At 40.4% G+C, this 18,515-nt stretch overlaps 1 protein-coding gene and 1 long non-coding RNA gene across 12 annotated transcripts in view; one reads left to right on the top strand and one right to left on the bottom strand.

Annotated features, from left to right (window-relative positions):
- The window catches only part of GPATCH2 (G-patch domain containing 2), a 103,041-nt gene that overhangs the window by 70,906 nt on the left and 13,620 nt on the right, over window positions 1-18,515 (top strand). For all 7 annotated transcript variants that reach the window (XM_083605284.1, XM_083605286.1, XM_083605287.1 and 4 more), the window contains one exon: window positions 17,233-17,315. In XM_083605284.1, the coding sequence (XP_083461410.1) occupies window positions 17,233-17,315 (83 nt within the window). The remainder of the gene's footprint in view (window positions 1-17,232; window positions 17,316-18,515) is intronic.
- LOC310758819 overlaps window positions 1-18,515 on the bottom strand; it is an 86,072-nt gene that overhangs the window by 17,702 nt on the left and 49,855 nt on the right. For 2 of the 5 annotated variants that reach the window (XR_014545959.1, XR_014545960.1), the window contains exon 5: window positions 1,470-1,779. This is a non-coding gene — a long non-coding RNA (uncharacterized lncRNA). Of the gene's footprint in view, window positions 1-1,469; window positions 1,780-5,182; window positions 5,224-6,986; window positions 7,220-18,515 lie in introns of those variants that run through there. The other 3 variants (XR_014545961.1, XR_014545957.1, XR_014545958.1) reach the window with 3 other exon arrangements.

Consider the following 18,515-nt stretch of genomic DNA (forward strand, 5'->3'; position numbering starts at 1 on the left):
CCACCATTTTATAGTTCAAATTGGGAAAAATAAATGCAGTAAATGGACAAAAGTACAAAAATTCACAAAATGTTTAGGGGAATCGCGTACCCCTGCGTCCCCCCCAGGAAAAAGTGCAGCTTGTAATTAAGATCTTGCATCTGAGTTTCTTTACTTCTTCCTCCCAGTCCTTTTTCCTTTTGAGTCATGCCCTTTTAGACTATAAGCCTAAAAGCAGGCAATGTAATGTTTTGAAAGGAACTGTAAGCTGTTTTGACTGAAGAGCAGGAGATTAATAATTTCATTAAAGAAATAATGAATAATGCTGGGACAGTGCCGCCCTTTTCACCTTTCATTCTATAACCATGAGTAGCTCAACCACAAGAAACAGCAACATACAGGCTAGAAGGCTTCCTGTTCATTCCTGCCTTACCTGCATCAATTAAGTGCTTTGTTTTGTTTTTAAAAGCAGTAAAAATCGAAAGTTTCAGGATTCTAGCAGCAACTGGCACACTGAAAACTAAATTCTTGGGAATCAATGGTTTGTGTCCAGTTTGGGGCAGGCAAAAGAGGAAGGCAGAAATTGATTTCCTCTCCCAGTTCTCCCCACATCAACCCCCTAAGCATTGGGGGGCTCCTGAATAGGGTGGGCTGAGGGAGGAGGGGATTGCAAAAAATCACACAGAGGCACCTTCTGTGAGCAAAAGCTCTCCTCACACAAGATGTCCCCACCTGATTTTCAGGAGTGCATGCCCACCACCACCATGTCACAGCCCAAAGGGCCCAACCTGACCCTTTGAAATGGGTTTTGGGGAGGCTGCCAGAGAAGCAGGAAGTGGCTGGAAAAGTCACCTTCTGCTGTCACTTATTCTCTGGATGTAATCTGATACGTTTCAAGTTCCTACCAAGCCTATTAACAGTCTTGGTATTCATGCTTAACCTTCTGTGAGATAAGATCCACTGGTAACAATATTAACCCAAATGCTTCACGCAGGCTTACCGCCTTAATTGTGTTTTTTTTTAAATAGTGGTGCATTTATTAAGTTAGGTTGCTTAAAACTGTTGGAAAGAGGAGAGGGTGATTGAGCAGGAAAGCACAGAGAATTATAGCACTCGGCCAATTAAGAACACGTGCAGAACTTTATCATAGTAGCATGTCACTGACAAGGATGTTTTTTCATTGAAAGGCAGGTTTTTTCATTGAGTTATGCAGCAGGCTTGATCAACATCCCAAATGCATTCCCCACCCCTTGTAAAGTCAGTGTGAAGTTGAGCCTTTTGCACAAGTGGGCTGCAAAGCTTTGCAGACTTTTCCTTTCCTATACGTTGCTGCCGTTAACTAAAAACACAACAACAACCGCTTGCTACAAATCTGAAATGGTTTTTTTAAACAAAAAACAGCTTTCCAGAGAATGATGAATATATATATTTTTGAATCCTAATAATATATATTTTTAATTTTTTTAAAAAAAAAGATCAGCCTTAAATGCACATAGTTTAAAATACACCAACCAAGGTTGTTTCTCCTTCAAGGAGACTTTGCAAGCAGAAACAAAAATTCAGGCCGCCGTATAAGCATGCCTGCAAAAACAGCTAAGAATTTAGACATTTTAATTTAAGCACAGTTCCTTTTTCTGCATTGGGGTATACTCCAGTTCAGTTTGTACTCACAGAGCTGGTGCTTACATAATGTGTCTCACAAAAGGAAGCACAAGTTTTCCCACAGCCAAAAATAATTCTTGATTCTCCCAAGTCTGGTGTGTTTTCCAGCTGCTCTTGCCTTTGTAGCCTGACCATATTCTGTGGTGAGGTGGATAAAAAGCAACATGGTTAAAGAATGGCGCTGTGTGCACATGTAATACCAAGCCATAGTTAAAACCAATGTATTTTAGCAGTAAACAAATCATTGTTAAGCTGCTGGGCAGGGTTCACACAAAACGCAAAGCCATGTTTTATTAAACTGTGGTTTATTACTCTGAGAACAACTGTTCTGAGTTGTTCCTTACCATAAAATAAAGCCTGTTCTTAATTGGTGTTTTGTAAGACAAGCTGTTTCTAAAAATGTGTATGAAATCCTAGGCCAAATCTAACAAAATATTAGTGATAGGAGATTATTTCTGCAATAATATTTTATATTTGATTCCTTTTACAATTGCCTTTTTGCGTTTTTTATATAATTTTTGGACCTGGGTGTCCTGAACATTGTGCTCTAATCATGTTGGTTTAGTAACAAACACAGTTTTGTTACCTTTGACTTGTTTGTGAAATGAAATATTGGTTTAGATTTGCCTTTGTCTAATTCACACACTTTTGATCAATTCCAACTCATGCCCAATTATATTACATTGCATTAACATAATTCAACAGATGTTGATATTTAAATGCTTTCTGGCATTCACATCTTGGACAGCTGTCTCAGAGCTTGGGGAAAAGGCAAACATTTAGAGTTAAATGCTGAACATATGCTTAAATTACTAATTAGAAGCAAGTAAAAACAATGCATTATCCTTTCTAAGGACAGTAAGACTCTAATACAGATATTTTAAAGTCTTTTTTGCTTGGCATAAAGTTCATGAGTCTCTGGAGGCGTGGTGGTGCAGAGCATTTAGAATAACAGTACAATTGGACTTTATTTCTTGCCAGGTTTTCTTTTAAAAATGCAACCTGCTTATTGCAGGTAAATCTATGACAGCCTCTGACTTTGAATAAGGTTTGGAACAGCTAGGAGGTGTTAGAGTACTGTGCATGGAGATGAGAATTTATTGGCAAGAGAATCCCCCCCCCCCCCCCCGTTTCATAGTCACATTATGTTACTATTCCATATAAAACAAATGTGTCACCATTAAAGCCCCAATCTCAGCATACTGGCATTGTATAAAAAGAGTTTGACAGAGCTGAATTGTTCCATCACATCTGTTTAACATTTAACCAAAAAAGAAAAAAGAAAGGAAAAAGGAATGGTCATAGCTCTTGTTCGTTAATACAATGGCATTCTTAGTAGTGTGAAAGCAGATGTTGCAATGGGTGTTGAGCTGGTGATGTCATTGTTATAGCTAAGCCTAAGGAAAGGTTTCAGAGCGAGGCAAGCCAATAGCTGGATTCGGTGTGAAATTCCGATTACACCTGCCCGGTGCAAAATAAGACTCAACTGCATCGGTTTTAGAAACTGCGTTTAAAAGATTTTACACCGCCTGTCACCCAGTATAGGTTATTCTGCATGTTCCTGGTGAGAGCTGTAAGCGGGGGAAAGCAAGACTGAAAGCCTCTTTTTACATACAAACACAACTGAGAAATTGATCGGTGAGCCATTTATTGATAGAGTGTTTATATTTTTTAGCCCACAGTTCCACTTTAGAGCTCAGGGTAGCATTTTAATCTCTCAGCTGCCCAGTGGGGCAGGTTAGGCCCAGGGTGACCCAGTGAGCCTCGTGGCAAGATGTGATTCCATTCTGGGTTGCTCACTTATATACTATACTATACTGCGAGCTAGTGTTTTTTTCTAGAAAAATAGGTGCTGGTACTCCCCGTGAAGTTGTTACAGTAAGTGCTACATTTTGTAAAAACAACAAAAGAGATGCTGGTACTGCGTACCCTTGAGCAATGGTAAAGGTACCCCTGACCGTTAGGTCCAGTCGCGGACAACTCTGGGGTTGCGCACTCATCTCACTCTATAGGCCAAGGGAGCCGGCGTTTGTCCGCAGACAGCTTCCGGGTCATGTGGCCAGCATGACTAAGCCATTTCTGGCGAACCAGAGCAGCACACAGAAATGCTGTTTACCTTCCCACCGGAGCGGTACCTATTTATCTACTTGCACTTGATGTGCTTTCAAACTGCTAGGTGGGCAGGAGTACCCTTGAGTACCCCCTTTTAAAAAAAACCCACTGCAAATATTATTTTAAACAGATTTAAAATGATTTGCAAGTAGCCCAAGTGAGGACTGTTGGCATTCTTTTGTAACTGCTGGAAGTTTTAATAACATACAAATTGCATTGAATTTCCTGGGGCCATGTAGAAGGAAATCTTTTGATTATATGAAATTTACTGTTTTGTATGTCTTACGGGCATGTCTGAGAGGCAGTTACAGAATGCTTAGGCCACTAAAATCAATTGTCCCATTGTATCCATTATTCTAATAACTGATAACTGTAATGAGTGTATTTCAGCATTTCCGTCCACATCCCCTTCAGAGGTTACTTGAAGTCTTTGTTGCTTCTATATAATGTGTGAATGTAAGGCAACTAGCCGCTGTCATTCCTTGCTAAGTAGGTTTGGATGTATTTTTTTACAGGGCAAAGCATTTGCTCCTAGAATGCAGCCTGAATAAGGAATTTCATGCTCCCTCCACTTTCCAGCCCCCAAAGTAGAAAATTATGTACAGTTTGCCAAGATAGCAGCTGTCAGAATTACATCTGTAGACATTAGAAATGAAACTAGCATTCTGTGTTGCCACTGACTGCTCAAACTACTGCCAGACAACAATTCCCCAAAACTTTGCTATGAAAGATACATAAGTTTTCTGACATTCAGCTTTGCTGAACAGCCAAGCAAATAATAGATGAAATTTCAACATTGGAGATTCTTATATTTTCCGATCTTTTAGAAGCAGCAGACATGTTCCCTTAATTTTTCTAAAAGTATAAAAATATAAAGATTTTGAAAGAAATCAGGAGCCCAAGACTGCTTTAAAATTCCTTGTAGATTAGCCATCCTGAATATTGTTTCAGAGGAAAATTCTGCTGATAGCATAGCTGGTACAGTTGTGGGAATAAGCACAATTGGGAAAGGAACACACACGCAAGGAAAACCATAGGCCACAGTATGAAGGAACACAGGAATGTCTTGGCCATGATAGGACGAGGTACCTTTCCTTGCAATGAAAAATAGGTTTGGCGTGTGAAGCAGAGAGCAGTAAGCATATCCTGGCAGCTCTCATTTTAGGAACAGTGTGTGCTGCTTGGATCACTGCAGCCCAGTTGGTTTATATTTCTAGCAAGGAACTGATAAAGAACCAGTGTGGACATCAGATCTGCACAGGGTTGGTTTCAAGTTACCATTTTAAGTATTATGGTGTCCCCTAGCTAAAAGTTACCTGTCATTCCGAAAATGCTTCCCCTATTCCTAGTTTTGTAATATAGCACCTAACAAGGAATGCAGAAAGCTGTGGTCTAGTTAGATCCTTAGAATAAATTGTGTATTTTCTACCTTTCAATTGGAGCAGTTGTGGTGGCTGCCTCCGAGTTATTCTGTGAACAGAAATCCATTATGTGAATGGCAGTAGAAGGGCACAGTATATCATCCTATGGGCTGCACACATATAACATGTGGAAGACTGTCTATTTTTGCATCAGTAATTTTAGAATTATAGGATAATATAACTAGCCAATGCTGCATTTCAAGGAACTTGTTCTATATCAACCATCTCCAGTTTTAACCATTTTAATTTCCTTTCCATGTTTTTGCACCTGTGAATAACAAATCTTCACTGCTGTCATGGTTTTATACCTTCTTTCTTTGATTTCCCCCCCCTTTTGTTTTGTGTTTTTCACATTATTCTTGATTCAGGTGACCTAAATAGGTGAAACTATAATGTGGCAGAAGGAAAAAGAGAAATACATATCTTGTGATCTATTACCACTCTTTCTTTTCAAGATAGTCGTCTGCTTTTAAATTGTGTGTTCAAACCTTCATAATGGGTTTTAAAACTCAATTTAAAAGTAGACTGCTATCTTGAAAAGAAAGAGTAATAGGTCACAAGATATGCATATATTTTATAGGATCTATATAAAATAGAGCAACGTGAAATTTCGCGAAGAGGCTGTTTTTAACCATCAGTGAATACTAAGACTTTTTTGAAGACCAAAGTTAAAGTTAGAAGTGTTTAGGTACCTAAGTATTGAGACTTCAGAAACATTATCCTGAGACAAGCTCGAGTAGTTATTTTTATATACATTTCTTCCAATTTTTAAAAATCAAAACATAGAAAAATACTCAGCCATACTTGAAGCAATTCATTTTCTTTTTAAAATAGAAGTTGTGGAGGGAACTCCCACTTGGTCATAGGATCAACAGTCCTCTCCTGTCCCCTTTTCATTCTTCCACCATTTCCAAACAGGCAAAGCCATCTGGTGACTTCCTGAGAACAAATTCACGTTTAGCCTTAGAATGAATAAAACCTTAGTTCTGAGTAGAAAGCAAATTCTAAGGAGCATTGTATTATGCAAAAATTATTGTATTATGGCCAACGAGCCAAAATCAAATTTCATATGGCATATGTTTACCACACATACAGTGACATTTCAACCATAGTATCCTTCTGGGCTGCCTGCAAGGTTTGCAAAATACTGTTCTACAATGGTTAGCCAGCCCCAGAAGACTGCTGGAAGATGGCTGTTCTGCCCTCACCCCTCTGGGGCCTTTTGTCTGTGGGATGCCACAAGCTTCCCCTGTGTACATCATGTACATCAGGGATGTGGAACCTGTTTCCCTAAAAGGTATTATCAGTCTGCATCTCCCATCAGCTGGGGCTCCCCCCACCTTTGATCTATATGAAAGATCTGCAAAAGGTTTTCCAGTGATTTGGGCTATGATTGTAGCCGTAGGCCCCATGCACAGCTAATTTCTTCCCCCTCTTCCCCTTTTACACCCAGTAGGGAAGGGGGAACTCCTGAATAGTGGGGGCTGTGATATATGAGGCTGTAATGGGAGAGGGAAATTGGTCTTAAGGAGCTTCCTCCCCAGGGGGAGGAAGGGAAGAGAGAGGTTGGTTGCATAAGCTAGCTTCCCTTCATGCAACCATTGGACACATCCCGATATGCAGATGAAACACTTCTTGTCTCTGCTATCAAAACCCTGGAAGGCAATGGAAGTGATAGATCAGTGTCTTGTATCAGTTCAGCAGTGAATATTGGTGGGGGGCTGGGAGTGCTAAGCAAAGTAAAACTTAACCTGTACCAGATTAAGTGCTGTTAGTTGGAAATTCTGGAGGTTTTGGAGACTAACTCGATACCTAACATGAATGGCATATGTAGCTTCAGGGTTCACCTGGATCTAATGCTGTCCCTGGATATCCAAATGACAGTGATTGCCAGGAGTGTCTTTTATCAACTATGACTGATTTCCTGGTTGCCTGAAGACTGATTTCCCGAAAGAAAGAAGAGCTAGCATCAGTTTACCCTGGTTTAGTTACTTCCAGATTGGTTTTGCAGGGCTCTCTGTGAGCACTCTTTCTGTGACGGCTGCCTGTTAAAAAAAAACAAAACAGAAACCTCAGAAATTTCAAGTAGCACTGACCAGACAGGTACTTTGTGTGCTAATCTTGTTTCAGCTGCATTGGTTAGCCATTCATTTACAGTATCTATTTAAAGTGCTGGTTTGGCCTTTTAAAGTACTCATTATCTCAGGGATTATCTGTTTCACATATCCTGTCCGAGGGTTACAATATATCAGAGGCACTGCTTGCTATGTTTTCATCTAGGGCTGTGATATAGATGAGAACAAGGGACAGAGCCTTCTCAGTGGTGGCACTGCAGGTGGAAATAGCTGGTTCCCTCATCTTTTAGACAAAATGAAAAGGCTTTTTTGCTTCAGCAGGCTTTCAGTGTTCAGTTCTGCTGCTGTTTTCAAATGGATTATATATTGGTTGCCGTGTTAGATTGTGGTTTGTTTGTTTTTTAATCTGTTGCTGTGTGCATGAAGTATTAATTGTCTCTGAATTTCTTTGGGTCATGGAAAGTTTCTCCCATAGCACTGAAGAGCAGTTGGAAGGGACCACAAGTTGGAAGCGACCACGAGGATCATCTAGTCCAACCCTCTGCAATGCAGGAAACTTTCACGCAACAAGAGACTTGAAACCATGACCGTGAGATGAAGAGTCTTCTGCTCTACTGACTGAGCTATCCCTCTTTTTCAAGAACATTTTTAAAAAGAAGATGAAACTTAGATTTTCTGAGGGCTTTCAGAATCTATCTCATTTCATACCAGTAGCTACTGTCCAACCACAGATCCACATCACCCATGCTGATAGCAGCAACAGCAGCAGTTTTCACGAACGTAAGGCCTGTGTCAACTCCTGAGACCTTAATTCCTTCATTGTGCTTCCTAGACAAAGCTAACGTTTTGTATTGAGGCCTTAGAGCCAACACATGATGGTCCCTGACCTTTCTTGTTCCCTAATTTACAGAGATGCTTTAGAAGATGTATTGACGAAAACACTAGGGGCTGCTGCTGAGCTGTGTGAACCATAGACTTGAATGCTGGCAGAACAACAGCCCTCAAGCTCAAACTAGAGCAGAGCCTGCTTGCACCACATTCAGACATGGCTGCTGATGAAATGTACAGCAGGGACTTACCCATCTTGGCTTCCTGGGGAACCCTCATTTAATAAAGGAGAGAGTCCTTTAATAACGGATTGTGGAGGAGGCGGAATTTCCACAGGTGCAGCATCTCAAAATCTTCATTTGCCAAAATTCCTAGAATTGCTCGTTGTTCACAAGCTATTTACCATAATAAGCAATATTACCACTATATTAACAGATCCTCGGAGCATGTGAAAGGAGATGGCTATCTTCAGCTTGCGCATTTCCGGAGGTTTTCTGGTTGGTCGTTTAAAAACAGAAGGGTAGCTAGGTTTATCTCCCTTTGCACGACTTAAGAAAGCATGAGTTGCTACACCTTCCTAACTTTACAGAATGTCTTTTGTGAAAGTGCTAAAGGGGTAGCAATATAAGCACGATCTAAACACAGGGAAACAGTGGACGTGTAGGGAAGAGAATGGAGAGCAAGGCAAGAATACACTCCACTGCTTAACCTGCCTTTGTGTTCTGTTAAGATTTAACGGCTTGGAATTAATGAAAATGAAACAGCATCTTTAGTAATGCAAACTGCTACTAAGATGTATTATACCGTTAGCAAGAGTTTCGCTTCCATTGTAAGGTACTTTGTATTGAATGCTATTATTTGACTTTCATAATGTAGACATAATTATGTAATACCAAGGGCCTATTAACACATTTGTCAAATCCCTGCCCCCCCAAAAAAAAACAAGTACAGTGGGCATGGAATTATGTGCCCCTCCCATGCTCAGTTATTATCAGTGGTGAATGTGGGTGCAAATTATTATCCCCCATAAAGTTAGTATTAAATAGTGAGCATACATACTGATTTATGTAAGACATCTATACACCATGTATAAATTCTCCCATGGCAACTTTACAAAATTAGACACACCATCAGTCTGCGATTCCAAATGCAATTCTGCATATTTTATGCCCCTTGCAGGGATTCAGGGAGGCTGCACATTTAGTATACTTGCAGTGCAGTCCTAGACTTGCCTGTGCTGAAGTTCCCTTCAGTTCAACGTAATTGCCCTTCATAAATGTTGCAACTTGTGGCCATCCTTTAAAATGCCTAAAGGGATTTTTGTGCTCTGAATTAGTAGCATTATAGCACCTTATAAAACGAAATAAATCCCTCACTTACCAAAATGCTCTTCTGTCATTCTTAAGATGAAAAGAACTTAACTCTAGCCACTTTACATTATCCTTCTGAGACCACCTCAGACTCGCTCTTTTCCAAGCCTATGTATGACCTAACGGCATCCAAAAGGCATAAACCAAAGGGTTCTACAGCCATCTGCAGGAGCTCACTGATACTGTGCCAGTATTCTGTGACTGTTTCTACAGAATTTCATGATTTTAATTGGGTTAAAGGCTTGTTAACAGCAGCCTAAAACTGAAGTACAGAATGAAATCAGCTCACGGCTTGAAAGAATGAAATAAAAGAGAGTGTTTAAACAGATTTAGAAAGATGCAATGCCGTGAAAGCTTTCTGAATCAGTGGCACATGTATTCTTTTTCCACAGATGAGCTAACCATTGTTCCATTCAGAAATAGTTCCTTCTGAAATTCAGGTTATGTTAGGGAGTCTATATGCTAGAGGAAAAAGGCTTCTGAGGCTTTGAGTTCCAAACCAGGGCAGCGCTCTGCAGGTGTGGTTTTTCCCTATGATGAAAGAAGCTGCACCTGTGGAACTTCAATGAAGTCATAAAGGGAACTAATCTTCCATTTGCCGTTTTTAATAAGGATATTCTACCTAGGTGAAGTGTAAAAGAAATAAACAACTATCTTAGGTATAAATTGTTCAAAAAGACGCTATCTTTCTCAATGAATTTAAAAGAAACCTTGCATTGGCTTCAACTTGAAGTAGGAGTATTTAGTTACTAGAGAACATATAAATACGGAAGTGGTTTTGTGCACTAAAGCTATCCAGCATTAAGATTTAATTTTTTTTCCACTGGTAGCTGCATGTCTAGTGATAGTGTATCACTGGAAATCCCAAGTGGAGCTACCTCTTGAGACATGGTTCAATAATATTTTGGATATCTAGTTCAGAACAACTAACTGGGTTTAGAAGAGTTGCAAATGCGGTTGTAAAGGAAAATACCATTGATGAAACCTGCTCTCCTTTTTTCATACGTAATGGGAAAAGAAAGTAAAGTAGAGAAGCTAGTAAAATATGGGCTGGATTTGTAACTGGTTGACTGACTGAACCCAAAGAGTGCTCACTAATAGTTCCTTGTCATCCTGGAAAAAAGTGACAAGTGGGGTGCCACAGGGTTCTGTCCTGTGCCTGTTGTTGTTCACTGTCTTTATAAACAACTTGGAGGAAGGAATTGAGGGGATGCTCATCAGATCTGAAGATGACACCAAGCTGGGAGGGCAGCTAATGCCACAAGGGACAGAATTTTAGTATGACCTTAACAGATTGGAGAACAGGGCCAAATGTAAGGTTCTGCACTTAGGCAGAAAGAACCAGCTGCACAAATATAAGTGGAGGGACACCTGGCCTGACAGTAGCATATGTGAAGAGGATCTAGGGGTCTTAGTAGACTACAAGCTTTACATGGGTACACAGCGTGATTCATGAGCTAAAAAGTTAATGCTGTTAGTCTGCATCAACAGAAGTCTAGTGTCCAGATCAAGGGAAGTAATAGAACCACTCTATTCTGCCTTGGTCAGACCACACTTGGTATACTGTGTCCAGTTCTGGGCTCCACAATTTAAGATGAACATTGACAAGCTGCAATGTGTGCACAGGAGGGCGACCAACCCAAACCAATGGATTCAAGTTACAAGGAAGGGGTTTGCGACTAAACACCATGAAGAACTTTCTGATGATAAGACGTTTTTGACAGTGGAGCAGACTCCCATGAGATGGTGGACTCTCCTTCCTTGGAGGTTTTTACACAGAGGTTGGGTGGCCATCTGCCATGGATGTTTAGGTTGAGATTGTTTCATTGCAGGGCTTTGGACTGGATGTTCCTCAGGGTCCCTTCCAACTCTACAGCTCTATAATTTTTTGACCCTGAAAAGGACAGCAGTGCCCTTATGCTGTCTTTCACGTAACGGAGTATTTTCTTAATCTTTTAGGGCACAATGATGGCAACAGTTGTATGGTTAAGTTACAGGAAATATTAATTTGCCATGCAACATAATAAGGTGTGAAATTAAATTGTAAGGGACGGAGAACTTCAACAGAGGGAAGAAAGCAAGGGAAATGTTGCCATCAAATAGCAGCTGCTGTATATTGGTAAATCTGCTTTAAAAATTGCCTGATGACATGGTAATAGCTGTTAATGGCAATAATACATTTCCATTTATATCATCATCAAATTCTTTCCTGCAGCCCCCCGCTGCCACTGCCGCCTTCCCAGTGTCTCAAAATAGACTCTCTTATTCCTCCAGTTCTTGTAATTACTTGCATCAAGAAAAGACATGCTTAAATATTGTATACAAAAGAGAGAGAAAATTAAGAATTGGCCACAGTTTCCCCCGTCTTCTGTTGTTTGTTCATTTAATGTCAGAAGGCATGACAATAACAAATATATATTTGGCCTACCAGTGTAAGTTCACACTAGTCTGGCTTTTCCAGCCCTTTTATTTCCTTCTGCCACAACTTTGCCGCTGCCGTGACACTTGCAGGCCTGCTCCACTGTTGTGCAGCTGATGCCCTGTCCAGGCTTATATCTTTCTTCGTGACAGTGAGTGTTCTTGCCAAATGCCAGGGACCATAGTCACATCTGTTTGTCTCCCGAGCTCGTCTGAGGCTGCTCGGGAACACTTTTTATCCAGGGGGCAGCTTTAACTAGGCCTAATACTCTGGAAAGCCCTGTTTGTAAATGCATACAATGAGGCGACAAGTTTCTGTTGTCTTTCCTTTAAAATTATTCCCTTTGACACGGCTTGCTCGAGTCCCTGTCACCAGCACGTCAGCAGCCAAGTTTTCAGGCAAGGTGGTCTTAACAATTCCTATCGCCCCTGCCATAGAGCATGCCTAGCTTCCTGCCAAAACGCTATTTATAAATGATAGCTCGCAGCAAGCTATGGATAAGTGGAGAAGAATCAGGGGAATTAGCTATTTGCAATCTTCCAAGTCTGCAGCTAAGGAACGTCCAAGGCAGGGCAGCGCAGTCTCTTCCGTTTTGCCTTGTCCTGCTGCTTGGAAATTGAAACATTTATTAAATAAATCAAGAGAAACAGAAATACTGTTTTGCTTAATTTTGCTTAGCTTCTTTCCCAATATGTATGCATTTTAAGCATTTTACCTTGCTTTTCCACCAGTAAGGGTCCCATAGCAGCTTTCATGAGATCAAGAAGGACATCAGTATATCATTTAACTGGTATCAAATAAGTTTTTTAAAGAGGCAACAGTGATGGCCGCGTAGGAAGCAGCTTTATGCCGCATAGTCAGGCTATAGGCCTGTCTAGCCCAGTATTGTTGAAACTGACTGGCGGCAGATCTCCAGGATTTCAGGCAGGGACAGATGTAAAGTTCTAATTAGATGCACAAATATAAGACACGTGGCTTCAGAGCTGTACATGTAAAAAGGCTCTAGGTGTTTTTAGTAGACCACATGCTTAACACAAGGTATAGCTCAGTTGGTAGAGCATGAGACTTTTCATGTCAGGGTCATGGGTTTGAGCCCCATGTTAGGTGAAAGATTTCTGCATGGCAGGGGGTTGGACTTAGAAGTCGATCCCCGTGGTCCCTTCCAACTCTACAATTCCATGATTCTATGAGTCAACAGTGTGATGCAGCAGCAAAAAGGTGAATGCATTTCCAGGCCGCATCAACAGAAGTATAGTGTCCAGATCTATGCTGCCTTGGTCAGACCACACCAGGAGTACTGGGTGGGAATCACAGTTTGTGGGCACCAGGATACTGACAAGCCGAAATGTGTGCAGAGGGAGGTGACCAAGGTGATATAGGGTCTGGAAACCAAGTCTGAAGAGGAACTGTTGAGGGGGTTGAGTATGTTTAGCATGGAGAAGGGAAAACGTAGAGATGATACAATAGCCATCTTCAGATACTTGAAGGGTTGTCACATGGATGATGGAGCAAGCTTGTTTTCTTTTGCTCCAGAGGGTAGGGCCCAAACCAGTGGATGCAAATTACAGGATTTTGACTAAATATTAGGAATAATTTGAGATGGTACAGGCTGTTTGACAGTAGAACAGACTGTCTTGGGGAGTGGTCTCTCCGCCATTGGAGGTTTTTAAACAGATTGCATCGCCATCTATCAGGGGTTCCTGAGAGTTGTGATTCCTGAATTGCAGGGGGTTGTATTAGATTTCCCTTGGAGGTCTCTTCCAGCTCTACAGTTCTATGCTTCCGTCATAATTTTAATGTTTTGATTTTATAGTTTTGTAGACTGCTTAGAGGCTTTTTACAATCAAGTGGTATACAAATTTTGTTAAATAAATAAAATAATGCTGCTTGAAAATGAAGCAGTCTGCCTCATAGAATTCATTCGACTCTGATCAACTGGATATGTGAATGAGCTCACCCTTCTGCTTTCCACCTCATGTTGGGATTCTCAAATCCCAACTTTGAGATCTTCTGATTCGGAGGCACTGCCTCACAGTGTGCATAACAAGTTCGTTTTCCCACAATTTTTGCTATGCATGAAAAAGTAGAACTGCTAATCTTTTTATTCATCCACTTTTCAAGATGTGTTAAATGCAGCTACAGTTAAATGCTAAAACTCTGAACTTGACCAAATCTGATTATCTTGTTTTGAGAGCATATGGGATATATATATTTTTTATAATAGTGATTGCTTTTTAATTCTTTATAATAATGCTTGTTTTCAGAATGTTGATAAAACTTAAGTTTTTTTCCTCAGAACAGTAGCAAGCAAGCAAACAAACAAACCTCACCTTGGCTAGTGATCAGATTGTTGAGCTTTGCAAAGACAAATGATTCATTTATGCTGAAGAAACACAGCTGCCTTTCAGACATTCATTGATTTTAAATTAAAAAGTAACTGCTATGTTCTACACAAAGGGTGACAACAATAACAAAGTAGTCCTTACTTAGTGTTATTTGTTGCAACTCCATTGCATGTGCCACAGGAGAAGCGGGGAGGGGGGATCCAAGTTCCATAATCTAACTGATCAATAATCTAGATATCTCAATGCAGTGTAACAGATAATCAATGTGAGCAGAATTACTCAAGCACAGCTAGCTGTTATTCCTGGAGCTAGGGTCTCCAGGTTCAATTGGCTGACTTTATTAATTTTTATCTTTCATCCTGCTTGAATTCTTGTTTCCCTCCTTTCCATTGCTTCTCAGCCTCCCTTCATTATAACAGCCCTGACAAACACTGCAATCTATTATAGAACGAGCTGTGCCCCAAAGTCCCTTGCTGTCAGTGACCCTGCAATAATATTATGAACAGAGGAGAGGGAGGCTTAATGTTTCTTTGTGTAAGTTATATTAGATTTCATATATTCTTCATCTACTGGTCTACAGTCACTTTTGGACCAACTTGAGACATCTACAAGGTCCTATTTTTAAAGCTTGGCCTAATTTATATTTCAGTTTAGACATCTTCAGACCGTGACTTGTGATAGAAGACAGCTGGCTTATTATTAAGGAAACACTGTGGTCCCCAGTCCAAACGGTTGTACGGTGACTCTATGAGCAGACAGATACCTGACTCTCTCGTTCAGGAAACAGACACAAACACACAGTGGCCCCTCCCTTCTTGTTCATGTAGAGGAGAGGAAGAATCTTTCCATGGCCTTCACCTCCACATGTACTGTCCTGTGTCTCCCTCCCTCCTCAGCCTGTTTTTTTAATGACAAATTAGCAAATTCATGCCCCCGCCCTGCACAAACCCAGTTCATAGCAAGTTGCAAGCATCATGAATTAGAGCAAGGCATGTATGCCTTTTACACATGTGTACACTTCAGGTACCTTTTTGTGTGTGCTAAATTTGAGAGGGGCTTTTCAGATGTTAGGAATTTCCACAGACTTCAAGTTTCCTCCAGGTTTGCTGATACCTTTCTCTTGCACTAGGCTTCATAAAGCAAACACACACACACTATAGGTTGAATATAGAAGGCATGTTACAACCAAAGTCATTGTAATTATCTTCAGCTTGGAGTGAGCAAAAGCTGCATTCCTGCACTTCCAAACTTCTGCCAAAGATTCAGAGAGGATGTAAGAAACAAACATCAGTATCTGAAGAAGTGTGCATGCACACGAAAGCTCATACCAAGAACTAACTTAGTTGGTCTTTAAGGTGCTACTGGAAGGAAAAAAATTTTTTTGTTTTGACTATGGCAGACCAACACGGCTACCTATCTGTAACTGAAACATCAGAAACTTCTCCTCCTTCTTGATATCTGTTAATGAAGTCAGGTATAAACTGCCTACCTAATGTTTGCTAGGGAAAGTGTTAATTTGGGGGTATTTTGTTCTTTGGCTGCAACTTTTTATTGTTTTTTGTCTCTGAAAAAAAGAAATAAAGAAATGAATCTCTTGGTTAAGTTCTGAACTGCGGTGATTCTCATAGCCTTGTCTTACCTGAAGTTAATGTCTTTGTCCTTTCAGCCAAACAACAGTACTATAACCCTAGGAGTCAGAAATAGAAGTGTACACTGTATCCCAGATAGATCTCTGAATTGGAGCATAGTTGTTTAGTTTCCTTACCACCCAATAATCCAGTACATGGCAGGACTACCTTGTTGTACTTTGTGATAGGGAGGATTTAGTCCCACTGGTAAAGCTGGAGTAATGAGACCCCCCTCTAATCAAGGTTTATCCATGATCTCTGGGGTGCCAAGGTAAGAAGAGGAGTCAAAACCTCTCAGAACGATGTCAGTCAGAAGAGGTTTATAAAGTTATGAACAATGTGGAAACCGGATTATGAAAAAATTCCGCCTCTCTTCTTCAGTTCCAGAACTCCAGATCATTCAATGAAATGGAAGTATTTTCAGGACAGGCAAATAAAAGTGCTCCACATAATGCATGATTAACATGGATTTTTTAATTAGAAGATGTGATAAGTTGTGATCAACAATTGTGTTTCTCATTTTAAATTAAAAAAGACATTAAAGAGAAGATTTTGCAATGTATATATGTTACACATTACAGGTTTTGTTGAATTTGATCAATGCCATTTTATTATAAAGCCAACAGAATGTTCTATTTAAAAATAATGTTTTGTTTCCCACTTGTTTATCACCTGTGAAAAGATGCTTGTTAACTGATTTTTTAAATATATATATGTTATTCTGACAGCAGATATTAGTAGACAACTGATAGTCAATCATATTGTGATCATTTAAGTATGTTTACCTATTGCTTTGTCAGTAGCATCAGTATTCATTTTATGTTGACTCAGAAAGATTGTCAGTTTTTAAAACCTGAAAGTATTTCTTTTAGAATGTATTTATTCCAGCAGTGATTTAGATTGTTTCTAAATACTGGCTGCTTGTCAATAAACATAATTCATTTTCAGGATGTGGAACCTGCAACAAAATATTGCAGTGTGGAGTATTTCTGATCTGAATTCTAGACATAACATTCCTTTCTCTATCCCAACCAGTTTTTAAATTTATTTTCATTTTTTTGGCGCAGTAGTATTCTGTGCCAAGTGAGCATGCTCAGTCCTCACTCTTAGATTCCCCCCCCCAAAAAAATGTTTTGTATTACTGCAAACTTTGGACTTTCTCCAAGTCTTTTTGATACCTCCCTCTAGTGTATAGCTAATGCCCTTTTGGCTACATAAGTAACATCACTTTAAGCACTAGAAATACAAATAGTATCTGAAAGATTCCAACGTGTAGCTCTATGTTTATTTAAACTATTTTGACTAGGAAGCAGATTCTGTGATACACAGTCTTCTGCAGAGTTGTTATTTTTCCTACCAGTTATTAATACATCTCTCTGGTAATTGCTTACAGACAGACAAGTGTGCATTTGGGATCCTTATGTATGGGTGATATCAAACGAAGGAGAAAAGCCGCGCCACTGCCAGGACCCACCGGTAAGCAGATTCACCATGACGACACATCCAGATGTCTTAAGTCTGTAAAACAGCATGGAGGGCGGGAGAGAACCCAGAAACTGGTTGGGGCTTACCTGCACAAAACTGGGCTTGGGGTGGTTTGACAAAGGAGCATTTTCAGGCAGCAATCCTAAACCCACTTACTAGGGAGCAAGTGCCACTGGCTTCAGTTGATTTACATCTGACTAAACATGCATGGGATTACAGCCCAAGAGCATATGTAGAAAAGAGCTGTTGCAACTTGACACTTAAAAGAGTGCAGCTCATCCCTTTTCTTTCACTGATTGGCCCCGATCCGTTTGCCACTGCCTGGTTTATTCATATGGGAGAAGACTACCTTACTGACATCAACGGAAGCGTCCCTCCCATTGCAAACAGCAAGCATGGGATGGCCCAGTTCAGAGAAGAACCACAGTCAAGGCAGCCCAATCAGAACCTTGCCTCGCATTTACTGCAGTAGCCCTTCACTCTTCAGCAGTATATTGTCTGGATTAATTTAGATGACCAGTTTTTCTCTGACTACATGTATTGCCTTTTTCATTTACTATGTTGTTAGTGGAACTTGTTTGTTTAAATAAGTTCAGTGGAGAACAGACTCCACAGCTAATGCATGGAGTGGTTTTCACAGAGCACTAACTGACCTCCTTTGTGCACTGAACCTTCTCTTTACCCCCATTCCCTCTTGACAAACTAGTCTTGCACAATTACCAAAACAGCACATGGTGACTGGAAAAATCAGCACGTGTTGTGGAAAAGGTATCTAAATCCATCTTCTGTGTCGCTGAGATCGTAAGCCTTCTGTCGGAGCCCATGCCAAGTAGGAGTTCTGTATTCTGCTTTGTATTGTTTGCTAAGTGTTTAATATCAGTACTGAGCACACTATTTAAAATCCGCATGTTGCATACAAAAGAGGCTACATTTCCCTAAAACAATTATGGGAATATTTCAGAAGGCACCCTGTATCTACAGTGTACATGAAAAGTGATAAAATCAACTTGTGTTAATTGTATGTGCTTGAATGTCACCGTACTGCACACTTGTCAACAAGGAAATATAATTTATGGGTTGACTCCTGCTAATGGAAGCATCCTTTGAGCATGGATCCACCCAGTAGCAGGAGGAAGCAATGCTTGCCAGTTACCCTCTACCCCTGCAGCCCCAGTGCCACTTCCCACACTA

Source organism: Podarcis filfolensis (genome assembly GCF_964270895.1).
Source record: "Podarcis filfolensis genome assembly, chromosome: 3".
Classification (NCBI taxonomy): Eukaryota; Metazoa; Chordata; class Lepidosauria; order Squamata; family Lacertidae; genus Podarcis; species Podarcis filfolensis.